The sequence below is a fragment of the Cynocephalus volans genome, chromosome 10, assembly GCF_027409185.1.
Source record: "Cynocephalus volans isolate mCynVol1 chromosome 10, mCynVol1.pri, whole genome shotgun sequence".
NCBI classification, from domain to species: domain Eukaryota; kingdom Metazoa; phylum Chordata; class Mammalia; order Dermoptera; family Cynocephalidae; genus Cynocephalus; species Cynocephalus volans.
Window position 1 is genome coordinate 107,178,708 of NC_084469.1, and position 24,709 is coordinate 107,203,416.

General features: G+C 36.8%; 1 protein-coding gene and 1 pseudogene across 1 annotated transcript; both read left to right on the forward strand.

Annotated features, from left to right (window-relative positions):
• The first annotated feature begins 14,371 nt into the window (after positions 1–14,371).
• LOC134387645 (olfactory receptor 7A10-like) lies at positions 14,372–15,287 on the forward strand (annotated as a pseudogene).
• An 8,219-nt stretch (positions 15,288–23,506) lies between these two features.
• Positions 23,507–24,361, forward strand: LOC134387646 (olfactory receptor 7A10-like). The gene is made up of 2 exons (XM_063110050.1): positions 23,507–23,861; positions 24,147–24,361. Exons 1-2 carry the CDS (start codon positions 23,507–23,509, stop codon positions 24,359–24,361), a joined length of 570 nt encoding a protein of 189 aa, XP_062966120.1.
• Positions 24,362–24,709: the final 348 nt, after the last annotated feature.

Sequence of the window (24,709 nt, forward strand, 5' to 3'; positions counted from 1 at the left end):
ATAAAAAATCCAAAGGAAAATTGATACATTACTAGGAATAAGACAATATCTTTCAATAATAACCCTAAATGTAAATGGATTAAATTCGCTACACAAACTACACAGATTGACTGATTGAATTATAAAGATAGACCCAAGTATATGCTGTCAACAAGGGATTCACCTCACCTGTAAAGACACACACAGACTAATAATGAAGGGATAAAAAAAGATAGACCTTGCAAATAGAAATCAAAGATAAGCAGAGGTATTTATTCTTATTTTGGGTAAAATAGACTTTAAACCAAAAACCATAAAAAGGGAAAAAGAAAGTCATTATATAATGATAAAAGGTTCTATCCAGCAAGAAGATATAATAATCATAAATGTACATGCACCCAACACCATAGCACCAAGAATATAAAGCAAACACTATTAAACCTAAAGAAAGAGACCCCAAGATGAAAACAGTTGGAGACCTGAACATACCACTCTCAACCTTGGACAGTTCATCTAGGCAATAAATGGAGAAACAGGATAGATACTACACTTAAGACCAATTTGTACTTGACAGACCTCTATAGAATATTTCATCAAAAAACTTCACAATAAGCATTCTTCTCATCAGCACATGGAACATCCTTCAAGATAGACCACGTGTTGTCACAAATCAAGTCTCAACAAATTTTTAAATTAAAATGATTTCAAGTATGTTTTCAGATCTCAGTGGATTAAATTTACAAATCACTAACAAGCAAATTTCTAGAAACTATACAAGTACATGGAAATGAAACAATATGCTCCTGAATGACCTATTGGCCCAGGAAGAAATTAAACAGAAAATCAAAAAACGACTTTAAACTTATGCAAATAAAGACACATCATACCAAATGAGGTGCAATAAACAAAAAGAAGCACTAACATAAAAGTTTGTGCAATAAATGCTTGTGTCAAAAGAATAAAAAGATTTCAAATAAAAAACCTTATGCTACTCCTGAAAGAACTAAAAAAAAAGAACAATCCAATCCCAAAATCAGTAGATGAAAAGAAATATTTGAGACCAGAGCAGAACTAAATGAAAGAGACCCATAAAATAATAAAAAAATCAATAAAATGAAAAGTTGTTTTTTTGAAAAAATAAACAAAATACACAAACCGTTAGTTAAGCTACCTAAAAAAGAAGAGAAAAGACCCAAATAACAAAAATCAGAAATGAAAGAGGAGACATTACAATCAATACCACAGAAATACAAGGAATCATTAGAGACTGTAACAAATGACTGTTGACTGGCAACTTTGAAAACCTGGAGGAAATGGGTAAATTTCTGGACACATACTTCCTAGACTGAAACAAGGAGAAATAGAAAACCTGAACAGACCAATAACAGGAATGAGATTGAAGCAGTAATCCCCAGTCTCCCAACAAAGAAAAGCCCAGGACCAGACAGATTTACTGCTGAATTCTATCAAAATTTTAATAGGAATTGACACAATTCTCTTCAAACTATTCCAAAACATTGAAACAGAGGCCACACTCCAAGCTCATTCTATGAGGCCAGCATCACTGAGATACCAAAACCAGACAGAGATACAACAAAAATAGAAAAGAAAAAGCCAATATCTCTGAGGAGCATAGACATAAAAATCTACAGCATAATATTAGCAAAGAGAATATAGAAACACATCAAAAAAATTATACACCATGATCAATGGGCTTCATCCAGGGAGGCAAAATGGTTCAACATAAGCAAATCATTAAATGTGATAAACCACATCAACACAATAAAAATAAAAACCATATAATTATCACAGTAAACACAGAAAAAGCATTCAACAAAATTCAATATCCCTTCATGATAAAGGGTTTCCGGTTATTAGATATAGAATGAGAGTATCTTAACACAAGAAAAGCCATATACAACAAACCCACCAGTATTGTCATCCTAAATGGGGAGCAGCTTTCCTTTAAGAACAGGAGAAATAAGACAGAGATACCGAATCTCACCACAACTATTTAATTTGATATTGGAAGTACTGGCCAGAGCAATCAGGCAACAAAAAGACATAAAGGTCATCCATATTGAAAATGAGAATTCAAACTGCTCCTCTTTGCAGATGACATGATCCTATACACAGAAAAAACCTGAAGACTACCAAAAACCTCTTAGAGTTGATTCATCACTTTAGCAAAGTTCCAAGATACAATATCAACACGTGAAAATCAGAAGCGTTTTTATACTCCAATAACAAACTAGCAGAAAAAGAAATTAAGAAAACAAGCCCATTTACAATAGTCACCAAATAATTAGAATATTTAGGAATCAATTTATCCAAGGAGGTGAAAGATCTCTATGACAAGAACTACAAATCACTGCTGAAAGAAATTAGAGAGGACAAGAAAAGATGGAAAGAAATTCCATGCTCTTGGACTGGGAGAATTAACATTGTGAAAATGTCCATACTACTCAAAGAGATCTACACATTCGATGCAATCCCTGTCAAAATACCAATGACATTCATCACAGAAATAGAAGAAACAACCCTAACATTCATATGGAACAACAAAAGACCACAAAGAACCAAAGCAATCCTGAGCAAAAATAAAAATAAAATAAAATAAAGCTGAAGACTGTATTTATGCATATTTTTATTGTCTTTGCCAAAGATCAACTGGCCACAAGTATGTGGGTTGATTTCTGGGTTCCCTATTCTGTTCCATTGGTCCAAGTGTCGATTTTGATGCTAGTACATGTCATTTTGCTCCTATGGCATCATAGTATAATTTTTTTTTCATAGTACTTTTTTTATTGGCTACAAATATCTGTGAGATACAAAGCTAATGCCTCTATTTTTGCTTTTCCTCAGAATTGCTTTGCTCTTTGGGGTCTTTTGTTGTTTTATATGAATGTTAGGGTTGTTTCTTATATTTCTGTGAAGAACGTCATTGGTATTTTAATGGGGATTGCATTGAATGTGCAGATTGCTTTGGGTAGTATGGACATTTTCACAATGTTAATGCTTTCAATCCAGGAGCATGGAATGTGTCAGCAGCCTAGCTTTCTCATTCCTCAATGGTGAAAAAGCAGTCTCTTCATTAAATTGTGTCTGGAAAACTGAGTATCCACATACAGAGGAATAAAAGTAGAGCCTGATCTCAAAGCACATACAAAAGTAAATGTGAGCTAAGAGGTAAAGGAAGGGAGGAAAGAAACACCACAGTAGTGCAGTGGCCTTACAGAGGGAGGGACCATTCCTAGATCTACAAAGCACAGCAGGGGAGAGAAGGGGAAAGGGAGGGAGTTTGGAGGATAATTGGATGGGGACACAGGGTGCAAAAGTAATATCTGGTAATGGGTATTTCCCCAGTATGAGTCTGGCCCTCACATCATGAGCATGAGGGGTGACAATTAGCTTTGTATCTCATGAATATTCTTCATAAGTAAAAGCAAACAAACAAACAAACAAACAAACAAATAAATAAATAAAAGCAATCTTAAGAAGAAAAGAAAAAAATGTTCTTTTTTCATCTTTTTAGTTGTGATATATGTCTAGCACAGTGCAGAGTCCTTAAGAGTTAAGCTTGACAAATTTTCACATATGTTCACTTACTGTTAACTGCTATTCAAGGTCAAGTTACAGAATACTTCTATCACCCCCTAAAGTTTCCCTCCCACTGCTTATTAGTTAGAACTCCCCCTGGCCACCCACAATAATAAACACTATGCAACTTCTACCACCCTAGATTAGTTTTGCCTGGATTTGCATTCTCTATAAATGGAATTATACAGTAAAGCAATAAAAACTAAAATAAATAAAAATAAACTTAAAAATGATTCCCAACTTAAATGTAAGAACAGAATCTATGGAATTACTGGAAGAAAGCATTGGGGGAAATCACTGTGACATTGGTCTGGACAAAGATTTTTTTCAATGTGACCTCCAATGCACAGGCAACAAAAACAAAAGTGGACAAGTGGGATTAAAACAAACTGAGAAGCTTCTTTACAGCAAAGGAAACAATCACGGAGTGAAGAGACAATCTAAAGGACTGGAGAAAATATTTGGAAACTATACATCTGATAAGGAGTTTCTCAGTCTTAGACATTGGAAAGTTTTTGACTCAGGATTGGGATAATGTATTAGGATTTTATATCTCTGAAAGTAAGGTAAGTTCATGGAGAAGGAGTAAAAACGATTGGATTCCCCTGGTGGTTCATCTGGTGTCTTGGGAACAAAGAATCTACAGGGGAAAAGTCATTTCAGTACAGAGCAATGTCCCCTAGGGAAATTACATTCTCAGGGCTGTATTGACAAGTGAGCCATGTGCCTAATGAGCAGATATGTGGAGCTGTAAATATCTCCTCTGCTGTTGTCCCTCAGCCTGTCCAACTTTGGGCTGGATGGTAATGGTTGTTTCTTTGGGAGCCCTAAGTTTGACTCAGGGTCTGATGCTTGACCCTTTCCTGCTGTCGTGTCTAGTGCCAGAGCTTCTGTCTCCATCATCGACCATCCAGAGAGGAATTCAGACTTCCACATGGAGACCTTCCTTTCATAGAACTGACCTAGGTGAGTCTGAGAGCACAATTAACACTGCAGGAAAGAGTCAGGAAGATAAAAACTGTCAACATGTACCTGGAGCCGATCCACCCTAGCCCAGTGTAGAGAGATTTCTGTGGTTATTGGCTTCTTTGATTAATTAATTAATCAATACATGTATATATTGACGATGTTACAAAAAGAACTGGACATTGAACTCAGCCATGGAGGGTGATTGTTGATGATTAAACAATGGTAATAGAAGGCTAATTGTATTAGGGAAATGGAGGTTTAAAATGGTTCCAGTAAAAGTAGAACATATACCCAAGGATCTTTGAAATTTAATAAAGATGAGAAATAGGGTATTAGAAGCAGAGGGACATATGCTGAAATGACAGCATTTCTTTTTTATTTTTAAGATGATGAGGCAATTTGAATATTTCCATATTGATGAGAAAGATCCAGACCAATGGATTCCTTTCAATCATTACCTCATGACAGCAGACCATGGGGTCTACATTTTGCAATATTTCTCTCATGCTGGATATCCAAGTAAAATCTGAAAAAATATTTAAAAGATGAAAAGCAGTATACTAACAACCCTCACTTTTCAATTATTTCCACATTCACATGGCTGATTATATTTGTGCATTTGTTAGATATTTACCACTTATTATAAATTACAAGTGCAAGTTCCTTGCCTTTTGTTGGGGCATTGAGGCCACACACCTCCTCCTGGGGCAGACAACTAGCCACGACCCCACCCACGTATGCATATGTAATCTATTGAAAACATTGGCCTGGACAGGAGAGATAAAGATGGTGCCTGATGGAAGCCACCGGGTAGTGGCCAAGGAAAGACATAGTTTAAAATTATTGGATAAAAGATATTTCCGTGCTCGTGCTCGTGCTCACTGTGTGATTGCAATAGCAAAGCATTAGAGCAAGATGCATGTTCACATGACCTTTAAGATGATAGGTTGAAGTTAGGAAATCCCCTTGCCATATGTTTATAAAAGCAGGTGCTTGTGTGAAAATAAACGGAACTGCTTGATGGAACCCCTGCCACGTCTGAGTGTCTTTCTGTGGGGCAGAATAGGCAGGCAGAATCCTCACCTTCCTCCCGGGCTCTCCTGGCCACTAGGGTGGCAGGAGTAATCCTACCGGTTCCCTCTCTTGCTCATCCCGTGGTGGGGGGATAAAAGGGGTAACTGGGAGGTTCGGGGCCCTCTGCCCCTGAGCCCCTGCAGCCTTTGTGTAGTGCAGTGGGAGTTTTCTTATTCTTGGTTTTTATTGCATTAATTTAAAAATATGAACTGGAGTTTTTCAATCATTTTGATGTTTGCCACTCAGTTTTTCATAGAAGTATCAATGTATTTGGTGAGTAATGTACCAAAGTTTATAGATATTCTGTACCCAAATCCATCTATCAGTCATACAGTGATACTCTCATTGTTTCATCAATGTAAAAAGTTCTTCTGGACCATTTGGCTAAATAAATTTCTTTTTATATATAAATTTCTCACTTGTTTTCATGCCTCTGTTATTCCTTATTGTGCCTTTTACTTTTTTATATTAGATCTGTTTCTAGAAGCTGCTGCATCTTTGTCCATCATTTGAAAGGCATTTATTATCATTTGACTACTATCACCTTTATCTTTCATAAGCATATTTGAATTCTTATATCTTTATATAAGATGAAATTATAACTTTAGATACTGCTTCCTCCACACATTTTAAAACACTTTCTGTTATATTGTTTTATTTCCAAGCCTTTGACAAGTTAATCTTGAATTAGAGACCCATGTTGATGTCATTAAATAATTACTAGTTTATACCTTCATGTAAAGTTAGTTTCTGATTTTCATTCTATTCTGTCTCATACCATTGTTGGAAACCACTACACATAACCCAATTGTATATTCACGGGCCATTCTTTGTTCTCAAAATTCTTAGTTACATTTAAAACTTCTCTTTCTATAGTATGCAAATACGCACATACTCATCCGGTGTTTACCCAAATGCATGAGTAGTATCCTATGCACATCACAAATGTTCTTTAGGTTTTAGTGGGGTTTTTTTGTTTTTTTTTACTTTGAATTCCTCTTTCCTTTTTTAATCAATACTATAAACTATTTTGGTATTTTTACGTTAAAACTGCAGTTCTCACCTGGGGATGATTTTGTCCCCCGATAGATCTTGAGCACTGACAGTTTCAGCTTTCAGCCCAGGGAGGCACCCTACAGCTAGGGATTCTGATAAACAGAGTGCACAGAAGGACTCCACCACAAGCAGTGATCTGGCCCAGACCTTCAGCAGCGCTGGCATTGGAGAATCGTTGAGTTAACAAATACCTGCACTTTTCATATTTGTAGCTGTCTTCAGATTTTTTTCCCAAGACCTGTAACACTTCACATTTCTGGCAGCAAAATTAGAGAGTACCCCCTTGCTACCTGTTTAAAAGTTCCACACAACTCAGTGATGCAACTCTTTACATTTTGTCCAGGCTCATGTGTTTGGAAGAGATTTCTTGATTTTGTCTTAAACCATTATGAGTTTGAGGAAACTTTCATAAATAAAATCACCATCTTCATTTGCTCATTGTTAGTATATGCTCATGGTTCTACAGTTATCAGCATCACAAATAATTTTTTTTATGGATTATTGTTTCTTCCTTGACATTTGGGGGGATATTTTTGCCCATAATATGTTTTGCATTTTATCTGGTTGAATATATGTCTATCTTCTTACTTTTGTTTCTTGCCTTGGTTTTCTCCTCATGCAGATTTTATTTTAATTTTTTTAAATTTTTTTTATTTTTATTTTTATTTTTTTATTTAATCAATATACAATGTACTTGATTTTCATGTCCCTGTACCAATTCCTCCCTCCCCACTCCCTTTCCCCACCCCCAACCTTGAACATCACATCGGTTCACTTGTCTTAACAACTTCAAGGAATTTTGATTGTTGTGTCTTCTTCCCCACCACCCCCTGTGTGTGGATTTATTTATTTATTTTTAGCTACCACAAATAAGTGAGAACATGTGGTATTTCTCTTTCTATGCCTGACTTATTTCACTTAATATAATTTTTTCTAAGTCCATCTATGTTGCTGCAAATGGTAGTATTCCATTCTTTTTTACAGGAGAGTACCATTCCATTGTGTAGATATATACCACATTTTCCATATCCACTCATCTGATGATGGACATTTGGTCTGGTTCCAACTCTTGGCTATTGTAAATAGGGCTGCAAAAAACATTAGAGTACAGGTATCATTTCAACATGATGATTTCCACTCCTCTAGGTATATTCTCAGCAGCGGAATAGTTGGGTCATATGGTAGATCTATCTGTAATTGTTTGAGGAACCTTCAAACCGTTTTCCATAAAGGCTGCACCATTTTGCAGTCCCACCAATGGTGTAGGAGGGTTCCTTTTTCTCTGGAAACCTGCCAGCAAGTTTTCTAGATATTCATCTAAAATGCAGCATTTACTTTAACACTGAGGTCCTTACATCCTCTGAATTTTTGTAAGACGTGTGAGTTAGGGGAACAACATTATTGCCTTCCAGGTAGATATCCATTTATGTCAGCTTTAATTCATGTTTTTCCAACTAAATTGAAATACAACCTGGTCCTATATGAAATATCACGTATTTACCGAGACTTATTTCCTAATTTATTCAACAAATATTGAGTATCTGCCATGTACCAGAACTTTCTAGGAACATTATGTATTATATTATTGTATGCATAGATCTTTATCTACTTAATAATTAATTTACTTTATACCAGCGATTTATTGTTATATTATATCATGTTTCAGTTGCTCTTTTTTTTAAAATTATTAAATTTATTTATTTTATTTATTTATTTTTGTTTCAGTTTTATTTTATTTTGTCAATATACAATGTGGTTGATTATTGTAGCCCATTACTGAAACCTCCTTCCCTCCTACCTCTTCCCCCTCCCTCCCAAAACCTCCTTTCTGTTGGCTTGTCGTATCAACTTCAAGGAATTGTAATTGTTGTGCCTTCTTCCCTCCCCCCCAGTATGTTTGTGTATTTATTTACTTATTTTTAGCTCCCACAAATGAGTAAGAACATGTGATATTTCTCTTTCTGTGCCTGACTAGTTTCAATTGCTATAATTCTCTCTAGGTTCATCCATGTCGTTGAAAATGGCAGTATTTCATTCCTTTTAAAGAAGAGTAGTATTCCACTGTGTAGATACACCATATTTTCTGTATGAACTCATCTGATAATGGACATTTGGGTGGGTCCAACTCTTAGCTATTGTAAAGAGTGCTGCGATGAACATTGGAGAACAGGTGTACCTTCAACTTGATGATTTCGATTCCTCTGGGTATATTCCCAGCAGTGGGATAGCTGGGTCATATGGTAGATCTATCTGCAATTGTTTGAGGAACCTCCATACCATGTTCTATACAGGCTGCACCATTTTGCAGTCCCACCAAAAATGTATGAGAGTTTGTTTTTCTCTGCAACCTCACCAGCATTTATCGTTCACAGTCTTTTGGATATTAGCCATCCTAACTGGGGTGAGATGGTATCTCAGTGTGGTTTTGATTTGCATTTCCTAGATGCTGAGTGATGTGGAGCATTTTTTCATGTGTCTGATAGCCATTCATATATCTTCCTTTGAGAAATACCTATTTAGCTCTTTTGCCCATTTTTGAATTGGGTTACTTGGTTTTTTGTTGTAAAGTTGTTTCAGTTCCTTGTATATTCAGGATATTAATCCTTTGTCGGATATATATTTTGCAAATATTTTCTCCCACTCTGTTGGTTGCCTTCTAACTCTGTTAATTGTTTCTTTTGCTGTGCAGAAGCTTTTTAGTTTGATATAATCCCATTTGTTTATGTATCCTATGGTTGGCCATGCTTTTGGGGTTGTATACATGAAGTCTGTGCCTAATCCTACTTCCTGAAGTGTTTCTCTTATGTTTTCTTTTAGTAGTTTTATTGTTTCAGGGTGTATATTTAATTCTTTAATCCATTTTGATTTGATTTTGGTATATGGTGAGAAGTATGGGTCTACTTTCATTCTCCTGCATATGGATATCCAGTTATCCCAGCACCATTTGCTGAAGAGGCAGTCTCTTCCCCAGCATATAGACTTGGTGCCTTTGTCAAAGATCATATGGCTCTAGGTGTGTGGGTTGACTTCTGGATTCTCTATGCTATTCCGTAGATCAGAGTGTCTGTTTTTATGCCAGTACCATGCTGTTGTGATTATCATAGCTTTGTAGTATAGTTTAAAACCTGGTAGTGCTATACCTCCAGCTTTATTTTTCTTGCTCAGAATTGCTTTGGCTATACATGGTCTTTTGTTATTCCATGTAAATGTCTGCATAGTGTTTTCTATTTCTGAGAAATATGTCATTGGAATTTTGATGGGGATTGCATTGAATTTGTAGATTACTTTAGGTAGTATGGACATTTTCACAATGTTCATTCTTCCACTACAAGAGCATGGAATATCTTTCCATCTTCTAGTGTCCTCTTTAGTTTCTCTCAGCAGTGGTTTGTAGTTCTCATGATAGAGATTTTTCACATCCTTGTTTAACTCTATTCCTAAGCATTTTCTTATTTTGGTGGCTAATGTAAATGGGCAAGGTTTCTTGATTTCTCTTTCTGCATGTTCACTATTAGAGAATAGAAATACTACTTACTTTTGTGTGTTGATTTTGTATCCTGCTACTTTGCTGAAATCATTTATCAATTCCAAGAATTTTTCTGTTGATGCTTTAGGCTGTTTGATATATAGGATCATGTCATGTGCAAACAGGGACAGTTTGACTTCATCTTTTCCAATCTGGATGCCCTTTATTTCCTTCTCTTCTCTGATTGCTCTGGCTAGTACTTCCAACACTATGTTGAATAGGAGTGGTGAGAGTGGGCATCCTTGTCTAGTTCCTGTTCTTAAAGGAAAAGCTTTCAGCTTTTCCCCATTCAAGATGATATTTGCAGTGGATTTATCATATGTGACTTTAATTATGTTGACATACTTTCCATCTATACCTAACTTATAGAGAGTCTTTATCATGAATGAGTGTTGAATTTTATCAAATGCTTTTTCAGCATCTATAGAGATGATCATATGGTCTTTGTGTTTGATTTTATTGATATGGTGTATCACATTTATTGATTTGCGTATGTTGAACCAACCTTACATCCCTGGGATGAATCCCACGTGATCATGGTGTGTAATTTTGCATATGTGTTGCTGTATTCTCTTAGCTATTATTTTATTGAGGATTTTTACATCTGTATTCATCAAGGATATTGGCCTGTGGTTTTCTTTTTTGGTTATATCTTTACGTGGTTTTGGTATCAGAATGATGTTTGCTTCACAGAATGAGTTTGGGAAATTTGCCTGTGTTTCAATCTTTTGGATTAGTTTGTAGAGAATTGGTATCAATTCCTCTTTGAATGTTTGGTAAAATTCTTCTGTGAATCCATCTGGTCCTGGACTTTTCTTTGTTGGGAGCTTTCTGATAACAGCTTCAATCTCTTTTATTGTTAGTGGTCTGTTCAGATTTTCTACATCTTCTTGGCTCAGTTTTGGGAGCTTGTGTGTATCCAGAAATTTATCCATTTCCTCCAGATTTTCAAATTTGTTGGCCTATAGTTGTTTATAGTAGTCTTGAATGACTCCTTGTATTTCAAATGTATCAGTTGTAATATTGCCTTTTTTATTTCTAATTTTTGTTATTTGGATCTTCTCTCTTCTTTGTTTTAGTTAGCTGTGCTAATGGTTTGTCAATTTTATTTATCTTTTCAGAACAACTGTTTGATTCATTGATTATTTGTATTGTTTTTTGAGTTTCAATTTCATTAAGTTCTGCTCTGATCTTAATGATTTCTTTCCATCTTCTAACTTTGGGTTTCGATTGTTCTTGTTTTTCTAGTTCTTTAAGGTGAAGTATTAGGTTGTCACTTGCCATCTTTCCATTCTTCTGAAGTGAGCATTGAATGCGATAAATTTCCCCCTTAGTGCTGCTTTTGCATTATCCCATAGGTTTTGGTATGATGTTTCATTGTTTTCATTAGTTTCAATAAAATTTTTGACTTCCTATTTGATTTGTTCTTGAACCCATATGTCATTAAGTAGAATGCTGTTTAATTTCCGTGTGTTTGTATAGTTTCCAGAATTTCGTTTGTTATTGATTTCTAATTTTAATCCATTGTGGTCTGAGAAAATACATGGGATAATTCCAATATTTTTGAATTTGTTGAGACTTGATTTGTGGCCTAGCGTGTGATCTATCCTGGAGAATGATCCATGTGCTGATGGGAAGAATGAATATTCTGAGGTTGTTGAATGGAATGTTCTGTAGATATCTGCCAAATCCAAGTGGTGTATAATGTTGTTTAGATCTTGTGTTTCTTTGCTGATTCTTTGCCTAGATTTCAGTTGCTTTTTGATTCTCATTCAGTTTTGTTTAATATGGTTGTTTTAAAATCTCTATATTTAACCTCCCCACCCTTCTTTTTATTTCATAACTTCTTCGTTAAGTTTTTTCTACAGAATGCATGCATACCACATACGTTTGAGAATATACATGAGTAAGCAAAGCAGGTGAAGTCTCTGCTCATTTGGATCTTGCACAATAATTATTAAGATACAGAATAATAAAATAAATGTCCGTATGACGTAAAATCTTCAGAGATCAATTATGTGAGAAAAGGTTTTTTGGGTTTTGGGTGTTTATTTTTATATTTTTTATTTTATTTTATTATTATTATTTTTTTTTTTTTTGGTGTACAGGAATAGAATTGTCATGATGTGTGCAATATTTCATGAAGAAATGTTAGGGAAAACTTTATGTGTTGGACAAAGACAAGAACCAGGACTACAGTGTACCCACTGGATTTGTCAAACAGATCAAAACCAAAAGACTAAGAATAACAAATACAAGATGGCACACAAGGAAAGTGAGAGAGGTGCTTCTGTCATTCACTGTGGAAACATAGAAATCTAATACGTCAAGTAAATATGGAATGTGTACAAGAAGAACTTGTCTTCTGTTTAATGTAAAAAAAAAGCCCATATAAGTGTGTTATTTGTGTATTTCCTTTTTTGCATTGCTGGTTTCTTCCATTTATTCATTTTTTCTACTGGGATGTTCCACCTTGGAGTGCCTTGGCCTTGAAAAGATATCATTCTGTTTGTTGTCTGATGCTGTAGCCTGGATGTCCCACTACCGACCACACTGAAGCTTAAATCCCCACTGTCACTGTTGAAGGTGGAAATCTTCTCATGGTAACTGAAAGGAGGATCCTCAAAGAGGTGATTAGATTGTAGGACCATAGAGTTTTGAATCAATTCTACATTCTCTAGAGGAGAGACAATCAGATACTGACAACTTGCTTGTTATCAATCCCTTAATAATAAACTGGGGGTAGAAAGAACATGGTATTAACATGGCCCAAGCAGGCCACATTGTGCTGCGTGTGTGTGCATGCACACGCTCATGTATATAACTTTAGAGGTGGGCACAGGTTTCAGTAAAAAGTTGTGAGGCTCAACATATTTGAAAATATGACTAACAATATGAAGGGGTCAACTGAAGGCAACCTATGGAAATAAAAAGGAGCTGCATTTCTGTCACAGAGAACCTTTCCAGCCAATTTAATAAAGTGACATGCAACATATGGACAGAGGGACTCCTTGTATTCTGAACTTTCAGCACCTACAAGGCCACATCATTCTTCAACATTTTCTGACACCAACTCTGATCAATTTCCCTTTGCTCATTCCTCTGCCACACTGGCTTCTTTGTTTGCCATGAACAAGCTCCATTCTCAGGGACTTTAACTGTTCCTCCTTCCAGAAACACACTTCTGCAGGTGATATTGAGATTCGCACCATGTCTTCATTATGGTCTCTGTTCAATTGTCACTGTGTCTGGTGATCTTTCCCTAATTCCCAGTAAAAGAAAATAATAATAACCCCACAATCACTCTTTCCTTTTCTTCACAGGATTTGTCACCATCTGACACAGTATATGGCATTTTAGAAATTTGCTCATATTCTTTCTCCATTTTTAGATTGCACAGACTTTTGTTTTATAGCTCTCTTCACTCACTGTCTAGACTTTTTGCAATGTGCCAAAATTCAGTATACTTTTCTCAAATACATTAAAAATTTTCTCATTAAAACTATGGAAAACATGCTCTCAGGAAAAGGCTGAGAGTGGGATGGAAATTCTTAATCATAAATGAAGTGTGTATCCCTAAAGGGGATCACATTAACACAGAAAATATAAAAATTACCTTCTTGTACATTGGAGGTTACCAGAGAGGGGGCTGTAGTAATGGGGTGGGGTTGAGGTTGAATGGATATGGGGGAAAAATAGAACAATACACTAAGATAGGAGGAATATATCCAAGAGATCTCTAGTTCAACATGGTGGCCTAGTTAATTATGGTAAATTGTACTATTGAAAAATACAAAGAAAGCAGATGTTAAGTGTTCTCAGCATTACAATGATGTCTGTGGAGTAATGTATAGGTTAATAGCTACAGTTAACCATATCAGAATGTATATACACTTCAAATCATGGTGTACACAATAAATATATAAACTTTTATCTGCTGATATAGAAACAAAAAAGAAAGAAGGAAAGGAAGAAAAAAGGAAAGAAAGGAGAGAAGAAGGAAAGGAGAAATACAGGGAGGACAGGGGGAGGTAGAGAGGAATGAAGACAGAGAGAGACAGAATTTAACTTTCTGACTGTCGAAAAAATAATAGCATTTCTGATAGGTGAGTACTACATGATTGTGTCATGATGTCTTTCTCTTTTCTTTGTAGTCACATCAGCCAGATGGAACCAGGGAATGATACACCAATTTCAGAATTCCTTCTTCTGGGATTTTCAGAGGAACCAGAATTGCATCCCTTCCTCTTTGGGCTGTTCCTGTCCATGTACCTGATCACTGTGCTCAGAAACCTGCTCATCATCCTTGCCATCATCTCAGACTCCCACCTTCATATGCCCATGTACTTCTTCCTCTCCAGCCTGTCCTATTCTGACATCTGCTCCCCCTCCTCCACCGTCCCAAAGATGTTGGTGAACATACAGACTCAGAGCAAAGCCGCAACCTATGAAAGCTGCATCACCCAGATGCATTTTTTCATACTCTTTGTAGGGTTGGAAGACTTTCCCCTGACCGTGATGGCCTATGACCAGTTTGTGACCTGCACTACACAGTCATCATGAACCACCGGCTCTGTGTGTTGCTGGTTCTGGTGTCCTGGGTCATGAGTGTCCTTCATTCCCTCCTACAAAGCTTCATGGTGTTGCTGCTGTACTTCTGTACTGACTTGGAAACCCACAATTTTTCTGTGAACTTAATCAGGTGATCCATCTTGCCTGCCCTGACACCTTTCTTAATGACATGTTGATGTATTTTGCAGTGGGAGTGCTGGGTGGTGGAACCATCTGTGGGATTCTTTACTCTTATCCCAAGATACTTTCCACCATATGTGGCATCTCGTCAGCTCAGAGGAAGTATAAATCATTTTCCACCTGTGCATCTCACCTCTCATTTATCTCCTTGTTTTATGGTACAGGCCTAGGAGTGAACCTTAGTTCTGCTGCTACACAGAACTCATACTCCAGTGCTGCAGCCTCAGTGATGTACACTGTGGTCACACCCATGCTGAACCCCGTCATCTACAGTCTGAGGAATGAGGACATAAAGGGGGCTGTGACGAGATTCTTCAGTGGAAAACAATGAAAGAACCATTCTTTCTTTTTTCATCATAACAAAATGCATATAACATAACATTTGCCATTTAAATCATACTTAAACATACAATTCCATGGAATTAATTACATTCCCAATGCTGTAAACCCATCACCTCTGTTTTTAAACCTTTTCATCATCATCCTAAATATAAACTCTGCACCAATCAAGCATCAATTTCTAATTATTCCTTTGTATGTCCCCACCCCAAGCTTTTGACAGCCTCTAATCTACTTCTGCCTGTGAATTATTTTAATTTACTTTCTTTAAATGACACATGATAACTGTAAACATTTATTGAGTGCGATGTGATGTTTGGGTACATTTACACAGTGTGCAATGATCATATCGGGGTAATTAACGTATCCATCAACTCAATAATTTGTTATTTCTTTGTGTTGGGAACATTCAGAATCCCCTTTCATACCTATTTGAAGTTATACAATAAATTGTTAACTGTATTCTCCCTAAATTGGCAGAGAACACTAGATCTCATTCTTCCTAGCTTCAACTTTGTATCCATTGACCACTCTCTCTCTATTCCTCCTCCACCCCACTTTGCCAGTCTATATAACCACTACTGTACTCTCTACTTCTACATGATTGGCTTTTTTAGCTCCCAAATATGAGTGAGAACAAGGGGTATTTCTCTTTCTGTGCCTGGCTTATTTCACTTAACATAATCCTCTCCAAGCTCATCTACGTTGCTGAAAATGACAGAATTTCATTCTTTTTCATGGCTGAGAAGTATTTCGTTGAGCATAGATACCTCATTTACTTATTCAATCATCTGAGAATGGACATTTAGGTTAAATAGAGCTGCAGTAAACATGAGAGTGTAGGAATCCATTAAACATGTTGATTTCTGTTCTTTCAGATATATACCTCTAGTGAGATTTGCTGGATCATATGTTAGTTCTATCTGTAGTTATTTTGTGAAACCTGCCTTCATTTTTTCCATAATGGCTGTACTAATTTACATTACCACCAACAGTGCATAACAGTTCCACTTTCTCCACATCTTCACCACTATTTGTCATTTTCTGTTTTTTTGATAAAAGTCACTCTTAATGGAGTGAGATGATACCTCAGTGTGATTTTTGATTTTCATTTCAATGATGATTCGATTTTTTTCATACACCTGTAGGCCATTTGTTTGTCTCCTTTTGAGAAATGTTTCCTCAGATCATTTGTTATTTTTTTGTTGTTGTTCTGGCAAAACATACATATAAAATAAAGATCGTCATTTTAAGCATCTTTAAACATATAGTTGAGCCAAACCCCTGACTGACGGAACTGGTGCAGCAGACACCTCACTGGCAGCAGCACTCCCTGTTGCTGCCACAGACACCAGTTCTGAGAGAGTGGCCCATGACTGTGACCACCACAGCAACTGCAGCTGCAAGGGTGGCTTGCTGTCACACCATCAGCCAGCACCACCTTGTAGGCTGCCCACTGATCACTCATTGGCATAGACAGAAGGAGAGTCACCACTGGATCCAAGAGAAAGAGGTGAGTGATCACCGACTAATGACCCACTGGCCCAACTCACAGGGAGAATTACACTGCCATGTGTGGTAGCACATCAGGGAGTGTGAAGTATGTGCACAACCCACGGCACTGTCCTCATCTCGGGAGAAATACAGGTGGAACCCTCAAAATATGGAAACCAAGGATAAGAAAATCAAGTTAGGAATAAAATTCCAAATCACCACCAACCCATAACCCAATTAAAGGAAGCAAGATCCCAGGAGGAGCCTCTGCCTGTAGAAAAGATAAAAGAGAAAACACACCCAGGGTCACTCATTTGAACTGAGGAGCATCACGATACCTCACTGCGGTCATCAGACTGTCTTTCTCCAATGCATGTTCTTGGCTCCTTTGTTGAAAATCAGTTGGTCATAGGTATGTGGATTTATCTCTGGATTTTCTATTTTGGTCCATTTGTCTCTGTGTCTGTTACAGTGCCAGCATGCTGCTTCGATGACTGCTGCTTTTTAGTATATTGGGAAGTTAGGAAGCTTGATACATCACTATTTCTGTAAAGTATGTCATTTACTTTGGTTGTGAATGCATTGAATCTGTACATCCCATTTGGTAGTATGCTCATTTTGACAACATTGATTCTTCTGATCTCTGAGAATGGGATGCAGTTCGTTTATATTGTAACTTCTTTAATTTCTTAAATCAGTGTTTTGTAGCTTTTATTGTAGAGATCCTTCACCTCTGTGGTTAACTTTTTTGTTTGTTTTTTTGGTTTTTTGGTTTGGGTTTGGGTTTGAGTTTGGGTTGCTATTGTAAATCAATTGCTTTCTTATTTCTTTTACACTAGCTTTCTGTTGGTGTATACTAACACAACCAATTTTGCTTTGTTGTTTTTCTATCTTCCAAGTTTACTGAATTTGTTTATCAGGCCTAGGAGGATTTTAGCAGAGTCTTTAGGTTGGCCTCTCTGTAAAAATATGTCATCTGCAAACAGGGACAACTGGACTTTCTCCTTTTCAATTCAAATGCCCTTTATTTCTTTCTCTTGCTTAATTGCTCTGGCTGCAAAAGAAGTCTTCAGGAAACAACAACAACAAAAAAAGGAAATCAGCATACCAAAAGACACCTGCACCCCTGTGTTTATTGCAGCACTATTTACTACAGCAAAGATATGGATTCAACCTAGGTGTCCACTGACACATGAATGGCTAAAAGAGATGTGGTATGCATACACAAAGCATAGGCTGGTGGGCTCTCAAGCACTCTGCCCCCTATGAGGGGCCCTCCGAGGAGGTACCACTCCATGATCACAAGGAACAGGGCATGCCAGACTCACTTCCTATCCAAAGAAACTTTTCTGGAGTCACAATGAGCTTAGTAAATGTAGAACTGGGATTTAGTCAATGACAGTTGCTATCCATTGAACATCTGTGTGAGGTAATTTCCAATGAGCTTTAAAATATTACTTACTTACATAAACTCCATAACATAAGTGGAATTTCACTACGTTTCATTTCCTGTCCTGAGGGAAGCATTCAAGTGGCAAGTGTAAACTTGTTGATGCAAAAGCTGAGCTACCAAGTTCAACACTTGACCACTTAAAATCAGACCTGAGGAGGGAGGTTGGATTCTTGCACAGGAAGTCCTCAAAATACTTGTAGCTGAATTCAACACTGCCCCACAGCCTTGATCCTCTAAAAGAGGTCCACAAACAGGACCGGCAACACCAACAGCAACAGGGAAATAGCGACAAATGCAGAATGTCCGAGTTCCTTCTAGATCTTCCAAAGCGGAATCTGCACTTGAACAAGCTCACCAAAAGATGCATATAAACATTGAAGTTGGAGATATTCTGGTCTAGAACAGTCTTTCACCCTCCTCAGTATTGACATTTGTGCTGAATAATTCTTTTTGGTGGCCAAAGTGCTGTGCTTTATAGTATGATGAGAAGCACCCTAGGCTTCAATCTACTAGATGCCATTAGCACCTTCCTAGTTGTGACAATCAATAATTTTACCAGGAATTTCCAAATGTATCATGGAGGCACAATCACCTCTCATGGAGAACCACTGCCCTAGAGCAAATGAACTGGATACACCATGATGGAGTTCACATCAAAGTCCACCTCTTACTTGGCTCATAACTTTGGGCAGATTACTTAATCCTTCTAAGCCACAGTTCTGAAAATGTACAATGCAGTTTATTATACTGCTGACCACATACGATGGAGTTTTATAAAAATTAAATAGTAGACTACTTAGAAGATGTTAATCTCAGGGCAATGTGCATAAAAATATCTAAATATATCTGTTATAATTATCAGGCCTTTCATAAATAAACTCCTAAAGGACAGCTCTTATATGTGTGAAATTCCTGATTCTTAGTGGAATTTTTTCATGAAGGAAAAAATCATATTACCCATGTTTAAAATCAGAGGAACACAGTTGTTGAAGAGGGCAATAATTTTCTGGAGAAAACAGGGGCTGTGTCCCACCACAAGTCAAGTCTTTAGAGATCCCGGGGACATAATCAAGACAGATTGTTCAGTCTTAGACTTTAGTGGAAACTTTAACTCAGGAGTGGTATAAGATTGTGGGAGGCAACACCTCTAGAAGGCAGGAGAGTTCATGAAAAAGAAATAATAAAGACTGGATTCACCTGATTTTGAACCTGGTCTCTTGGGAACAAAATATCTGCAGGGAAAAAAATCCTTTCTGTGCGAAGCAATGTCCCAACAATTGGGAAATGCTCCTAATGAGCAGATATATAGAGCTGTAAATATCTCCTCTACTGCTGTTCCTCAAAGTGTACAACCGTGGGCTGGAAGAGACATAGTTGTTTCTTCTGGAGTCCTAAGTCTGACAAGGGGACTGATGCTTGACGCCTTCCTGCTCTCATGTCTAGGGACAGAGTTTCAGTCTCCATCATCAACCATCCAGGGAGGAACTCGGATTTTCATACAAAGACCTTCCTCTCAGACATCCCACCTAGGTGAGTCCAAGAGACCAGTGGGCACTGCAGGAAAGCTTCAGAGAGAATGGAACCAAGAATGTTTACTTGAGGTCACTTGAAAGCCAATTCGGCAAAGCTAAGGGACCAGAGATTTCAGTGATTGTTTGTTTCCTTTCTTGATTAATAAATTGATTAATATTTTTATTTATGATGCTTTTTAAAAATTCCCATTTAACTCAGCAATGCACTCGTCATTATTGAAATTTGAAAGATGGCAATGACAGTCTAGTTAGAAGAGGGGATTTTAGGCATGACATTGTTCGAGTAGAAATACATGTGTCCAAGGAAACTTGCAATTACATGGAGTAGAGAAATAGGGTATTAGATGGGGAGAGATATACTATGATGTGAGGGTATTTCATTTTTATGTGGAAGATGGGACATATTTGTGTATGCTTGCATATTGATGAGAAAGTTCCAGAACAATGGATTCCTCTCACATACCACCTTGTACCAGCAGTTCATGAGGCACATATTTTGCAGTTATCTACCCTCATGCTAGATATGGAGACTTTTAAAAATCACTTAATAGGTTTTTTTAAAGTATACTAATGAAGATTACTTGCAATTATTACCTTACTTCTGAGTCTGAATATATTTGTGGATTTGTTAGATATTTACTTTGTCTATTGCAAATTGTCTGTATGAGTTCTTTGCTTTTGTATAGTGATTTTATTTCTGTTTTTGATTGCATTTTTCAAATATAAGAATTGGGTTGCTCAATGGGTAACAAATGGTTACAAGTAAGTTACAGTTAGAAGGAATAAGTTCTGATGTTCTATTGCATAGTAGAATGACTGTACTAAACAATAATGTATTACATATTTCAAAATAGCAGAGGTTTTTGAATATTCTCATAACAAAGAAGGGATAAATGTTCAAGTTGAGAGAAATGTTAATCACCCTGATTTGACCATTACACAATATATACATGTATGGAAACATCACCTTGTACCCCATAAATATGTATACTTCTCATGGGCCAATCTTACATTTTTTCAAAAGAAAGAATGAAATGTGAGATGCAAAATTAAAAAAGAAAAGTATTGGAGTTTTCACCACCTTTGCTGTGTACTGTCTGTTTCTTTTGTGGATTATCTCAAGAATGTATAAAAGTTTGTAATTTTGTGTGGTCAAATTTATCATTCAGTTATATTGTTTTTTCCTCATGGCTTTTTAAATATACAAAGTTCATCTGCAGTATTTGAGTCAATATATCACCTTCTATATGTATTTCCAATGTATCTTTGCTTCTCTTTTGTTCTTTAATGTGCCTTTGTTCCTTTTGTGATTAAATCTATTTCTACAATTTACATTTCCTTCAACCATCAATTGAAAGACATTCTTCCTCATCATTTTACTAAAGATCACTTTTATATTTCATTAACATATTTCATCTGTATACTTTTATGTAAGATAAATTATAATTTTAGATGATTCTAACTCAATTATGGGTTATATTCTCTTATGTATAGGTCTTTGCAAATTTAATTATTAATCCATATTGGAATCATTAAATCATTGCTATTTTATATCTTTCCTTTATTGATGCACCTTTCAATTTGGTTAATACCATTGTTTTGAAACCACCTGGTTTTATTCCCCTGCCATTCTTTTTAGCTCACAACTTCTCATTTCCTTAACATTTACTTCTATATAATGCATACATATTCATGTACCTTTGTGAACTCACAGGGTGGACAGAGCAGGTGAAATCCCTGCTCAGTTAGATCTTGAATTATAATGGTGAAGACAGTACAAAGAAAGAAATGTGGGCATGGTATCATGCCCCCAGCGATGAGTTATATGAAGAATATTTTTCAGTGTAAAAGGATAGAATTGTCATGTCTGTGCAGGATTTTAGAGCAAAGTCAGGGAGACTGCGTTTTGGACAAAGACAAGAACCAGGAACAGAATGTGCCATGGAATGTGTTAGGAAATATGTAACAAATCTCAAAACCTAAGAATACCAAAGAATAGATTTCCACACAAGAAAAGTGAGGAATGGGCAGCCTTAGATACTATCAGACCATATAAAAACCAATTGTCAAAATCAAGGTGGACTAGGAAGAATGACAAAAAAGTCTTCTACCATTTTATGCACTAAATGACCAAATCTGGTTGTCGTCTTATATTTCCTTTCATGATATTTTAGCTTATTCCCTTTGTTCATTCTTTCTATATGATTGTTTAATCTACAAATGTTGTGACACCAAAAAGATAGCATTACTTTTGTTTTTAGGCAAACTTATTTTTTTCTCTTTTATTACTTTTTCTGAGTATTAAAGGGATGTAAGTTTAGTTGGATGTTGACATAACCAAGGAAGCCTTGTCTTTTTCATGTTCTCTCAGGAAACATCTGAGCTTATTAGATTTTTTCCCCCATTAGTTCTATTTAAATCCCTTCTCTGTGTTTATGAAGGAGATATTTTAAAAATTTTTGTTTCTTTAAATAGAGGGCAGAACATAGTCACATCAAAATAGAAAGATAATTTCATAATGAAAACATGCCTGGCATCCATTCCTCTTTAAAATGTTATTGGGTGATAGAAGAATATGGTATTGATAAGTCCCCAGAAGTACAAATTTGCTTTATGTGTATACATGCTCTGTGTAAGTGTATACTGAGTGTTTTGTGGTGTGTGTATGTCCCTTTAGGTGTGAGAGGAGGTTTCACATCAAGGAGACTTGGACTCAATGTGTTCAAAAAAGTGACTCATAATACAGAGGCCAAAACTCAAAGCAACTATGGAAATAGAGAATGCATTGAAATTCATAGGACAATTTAAGCCAATTTACTACAGTGCCAGCATAACAACATCTGGAGAGAAAGACCTCATGTGTCTTTAAGTTTCAAAAGCAGTGAGGCCACCTCATTCTTCAGCATTCTCTGACACCGTTTCCCATCACTCTCCTCTTGCTCATTCCCCTGCCACACTGGCTTCCTTGTGGGCCTCAGATCTGAAAAAAAGCATCTTTCTATAGGTGTTTGCACTGGACATTCCCCCTGCTGGCCACATATATTCCCAAATATCCATGTGGCTCCTCTCTTGTCTTCCTTGAGGTCTTTATTCAGATGTCACCTCATCTGCTCAACTTCCCTGAATGTACAGGAAAAAAAATAAACAACGCCTCTTATCCACTCTCTCCTTTTTACCTTCTTTCTTTTACTTCATAGCACTTATGACCATCTAAATAATGTATGACATTTTTATTTGCTCTCATTCTTTCTACATATTTTACTGTAGAAGTTTATGTTGTTCTATACTGTTCAGTCATGGTTTAGACAATGCCTGGAACATGGAAAATAACCAATGAGTATTTCTCAAATGCTTGAAAAAATTAGTTATTAAAATTTTTGAATACATGACCTCCTGGGAAAAGGGTAAACATGGGATGGGAATTCCTAATCAGACATGGGGTGAGGAATCATTTGAAGTGGAACAGATGGGTACACTTATACAGAGATTAGTGTCCTAATTATATAATATAAATGATAGCATTTCTGATAGGTTATTAATGAATGTTTGTTTCAAGTTCTTTTTCTATCTCTTCTTTTGTTTTGTTTTTTTTTCATTGTTTTTATTTTTTTCTTTTGCAGTCACCTCCACCACATGAAACCAGAGAATGACACACAAATTTCAGTATTTCTTCTTCTGGGAATTTTAGAAAAACCAGAATTACAACCCTTCCTCTTTGGGCTGTTCCTGTCCATGTACCTGGTGACCTTGTTCGGAAACTTGCTCATCATCCTGGCCATCATCTCAGACCCCCACCTCCACATGCCCATGTACTTCTTCCTCTCCAACCTGTCATTTGTGGACATCTGTTTCACCTCCACCACAATCCCAAAGATGCTGGTGAATATACAGACACAGAGCAAAGTCATAACTTACACAGGCTGCATCACCCAGATGTACTTTTTCATACACTTTGTTGGATTGGACAACTTCCTCCTGACTGTGATGGCTTATGACCGGTTTGTGGCCATCTGTCAACCCCTGCACTACATGGTCATCATGAACCCCCGGCTCTGTGTTTTGCTGGTTCTTGTGTCCTGGATCATGAGTGTCCTGCAATCCTTGTTACATAGTTTAATGGTGTTGCGACTGTCCTTCTGTACACACTTGGAAATCCCCCACTTTTTCTGTGAACTCAATGAGGTTGTCCACCTTGCCTGTTCTGACACCTTTCTTAATGACCTGGTGATGTATTTTGCAGCAGCACTGCTGGGTGGGGGACCCCTCGCTGGTATCCTTTACTCCTACTCCAAGATAGTTTCCTCCATATGCAGAATTTCATCAGCTCAGGGGAAGTATAAAGCATTTTCCACCTGTGCATCTCACCTCTCAGTTGTCTCCTTATTTTATGGCACAAGCCTAGGTGTGTACCTTGGTTCTGCTACTACACACAACTCACACTCAAGCGCAACAGCCTCGGTGATGTACACTGTGGTCACACCCATGCTGAACCCCTTCATCTACAGTCTGAGGAATAAAGACATAAAAAGTACACTGAAGGAATTTTGGGGACAGAAACTAGAAAGGAGCCAGTTGTCCTGTTGCTAAAGATGTGCACCTGATTGCAGAAATTAAAGCCTCAGAGCCAGAAATTGCTCTTATTTAGTTAGATCATGGATGTATAACTTGCTCATTTTATTATATCCAGGCATTTCAATTTCTTTGATTTTGACTGCTTTGTAAAATGTAAGCAATTTTCATTTATTAAGCCTTCTTCCCTGTCAAATATACAACATTTCTCCATCATTTTTCTGCTCTCACAAAGTAATTCCTATTGTTGGATCACAAACAAGTCGGAGATTCCCATGTTTCTCATATAGTGACACAGTTACACTAGTTTTATGGGATAAACTATACTTATCAACTAAGGCCATTTATAAAATCCTATTGTAGAAA

Coding starts and splice junctions, on each gene's coding strand:
- LOC134387646 (XM_063110050.1), top strand. CDS start 23,507: ATGTACCTGGTGACCTTGTTCGGAAACTTGCTCATCATCCTGGCCATC. Junction 23,862..24,146: donor TCTTGTGTCCTGGATCATGA/GTGTCCTGCAAT, acceptor CTCACCTCTCAG/TTGTCTCCTTATTTTATGGC.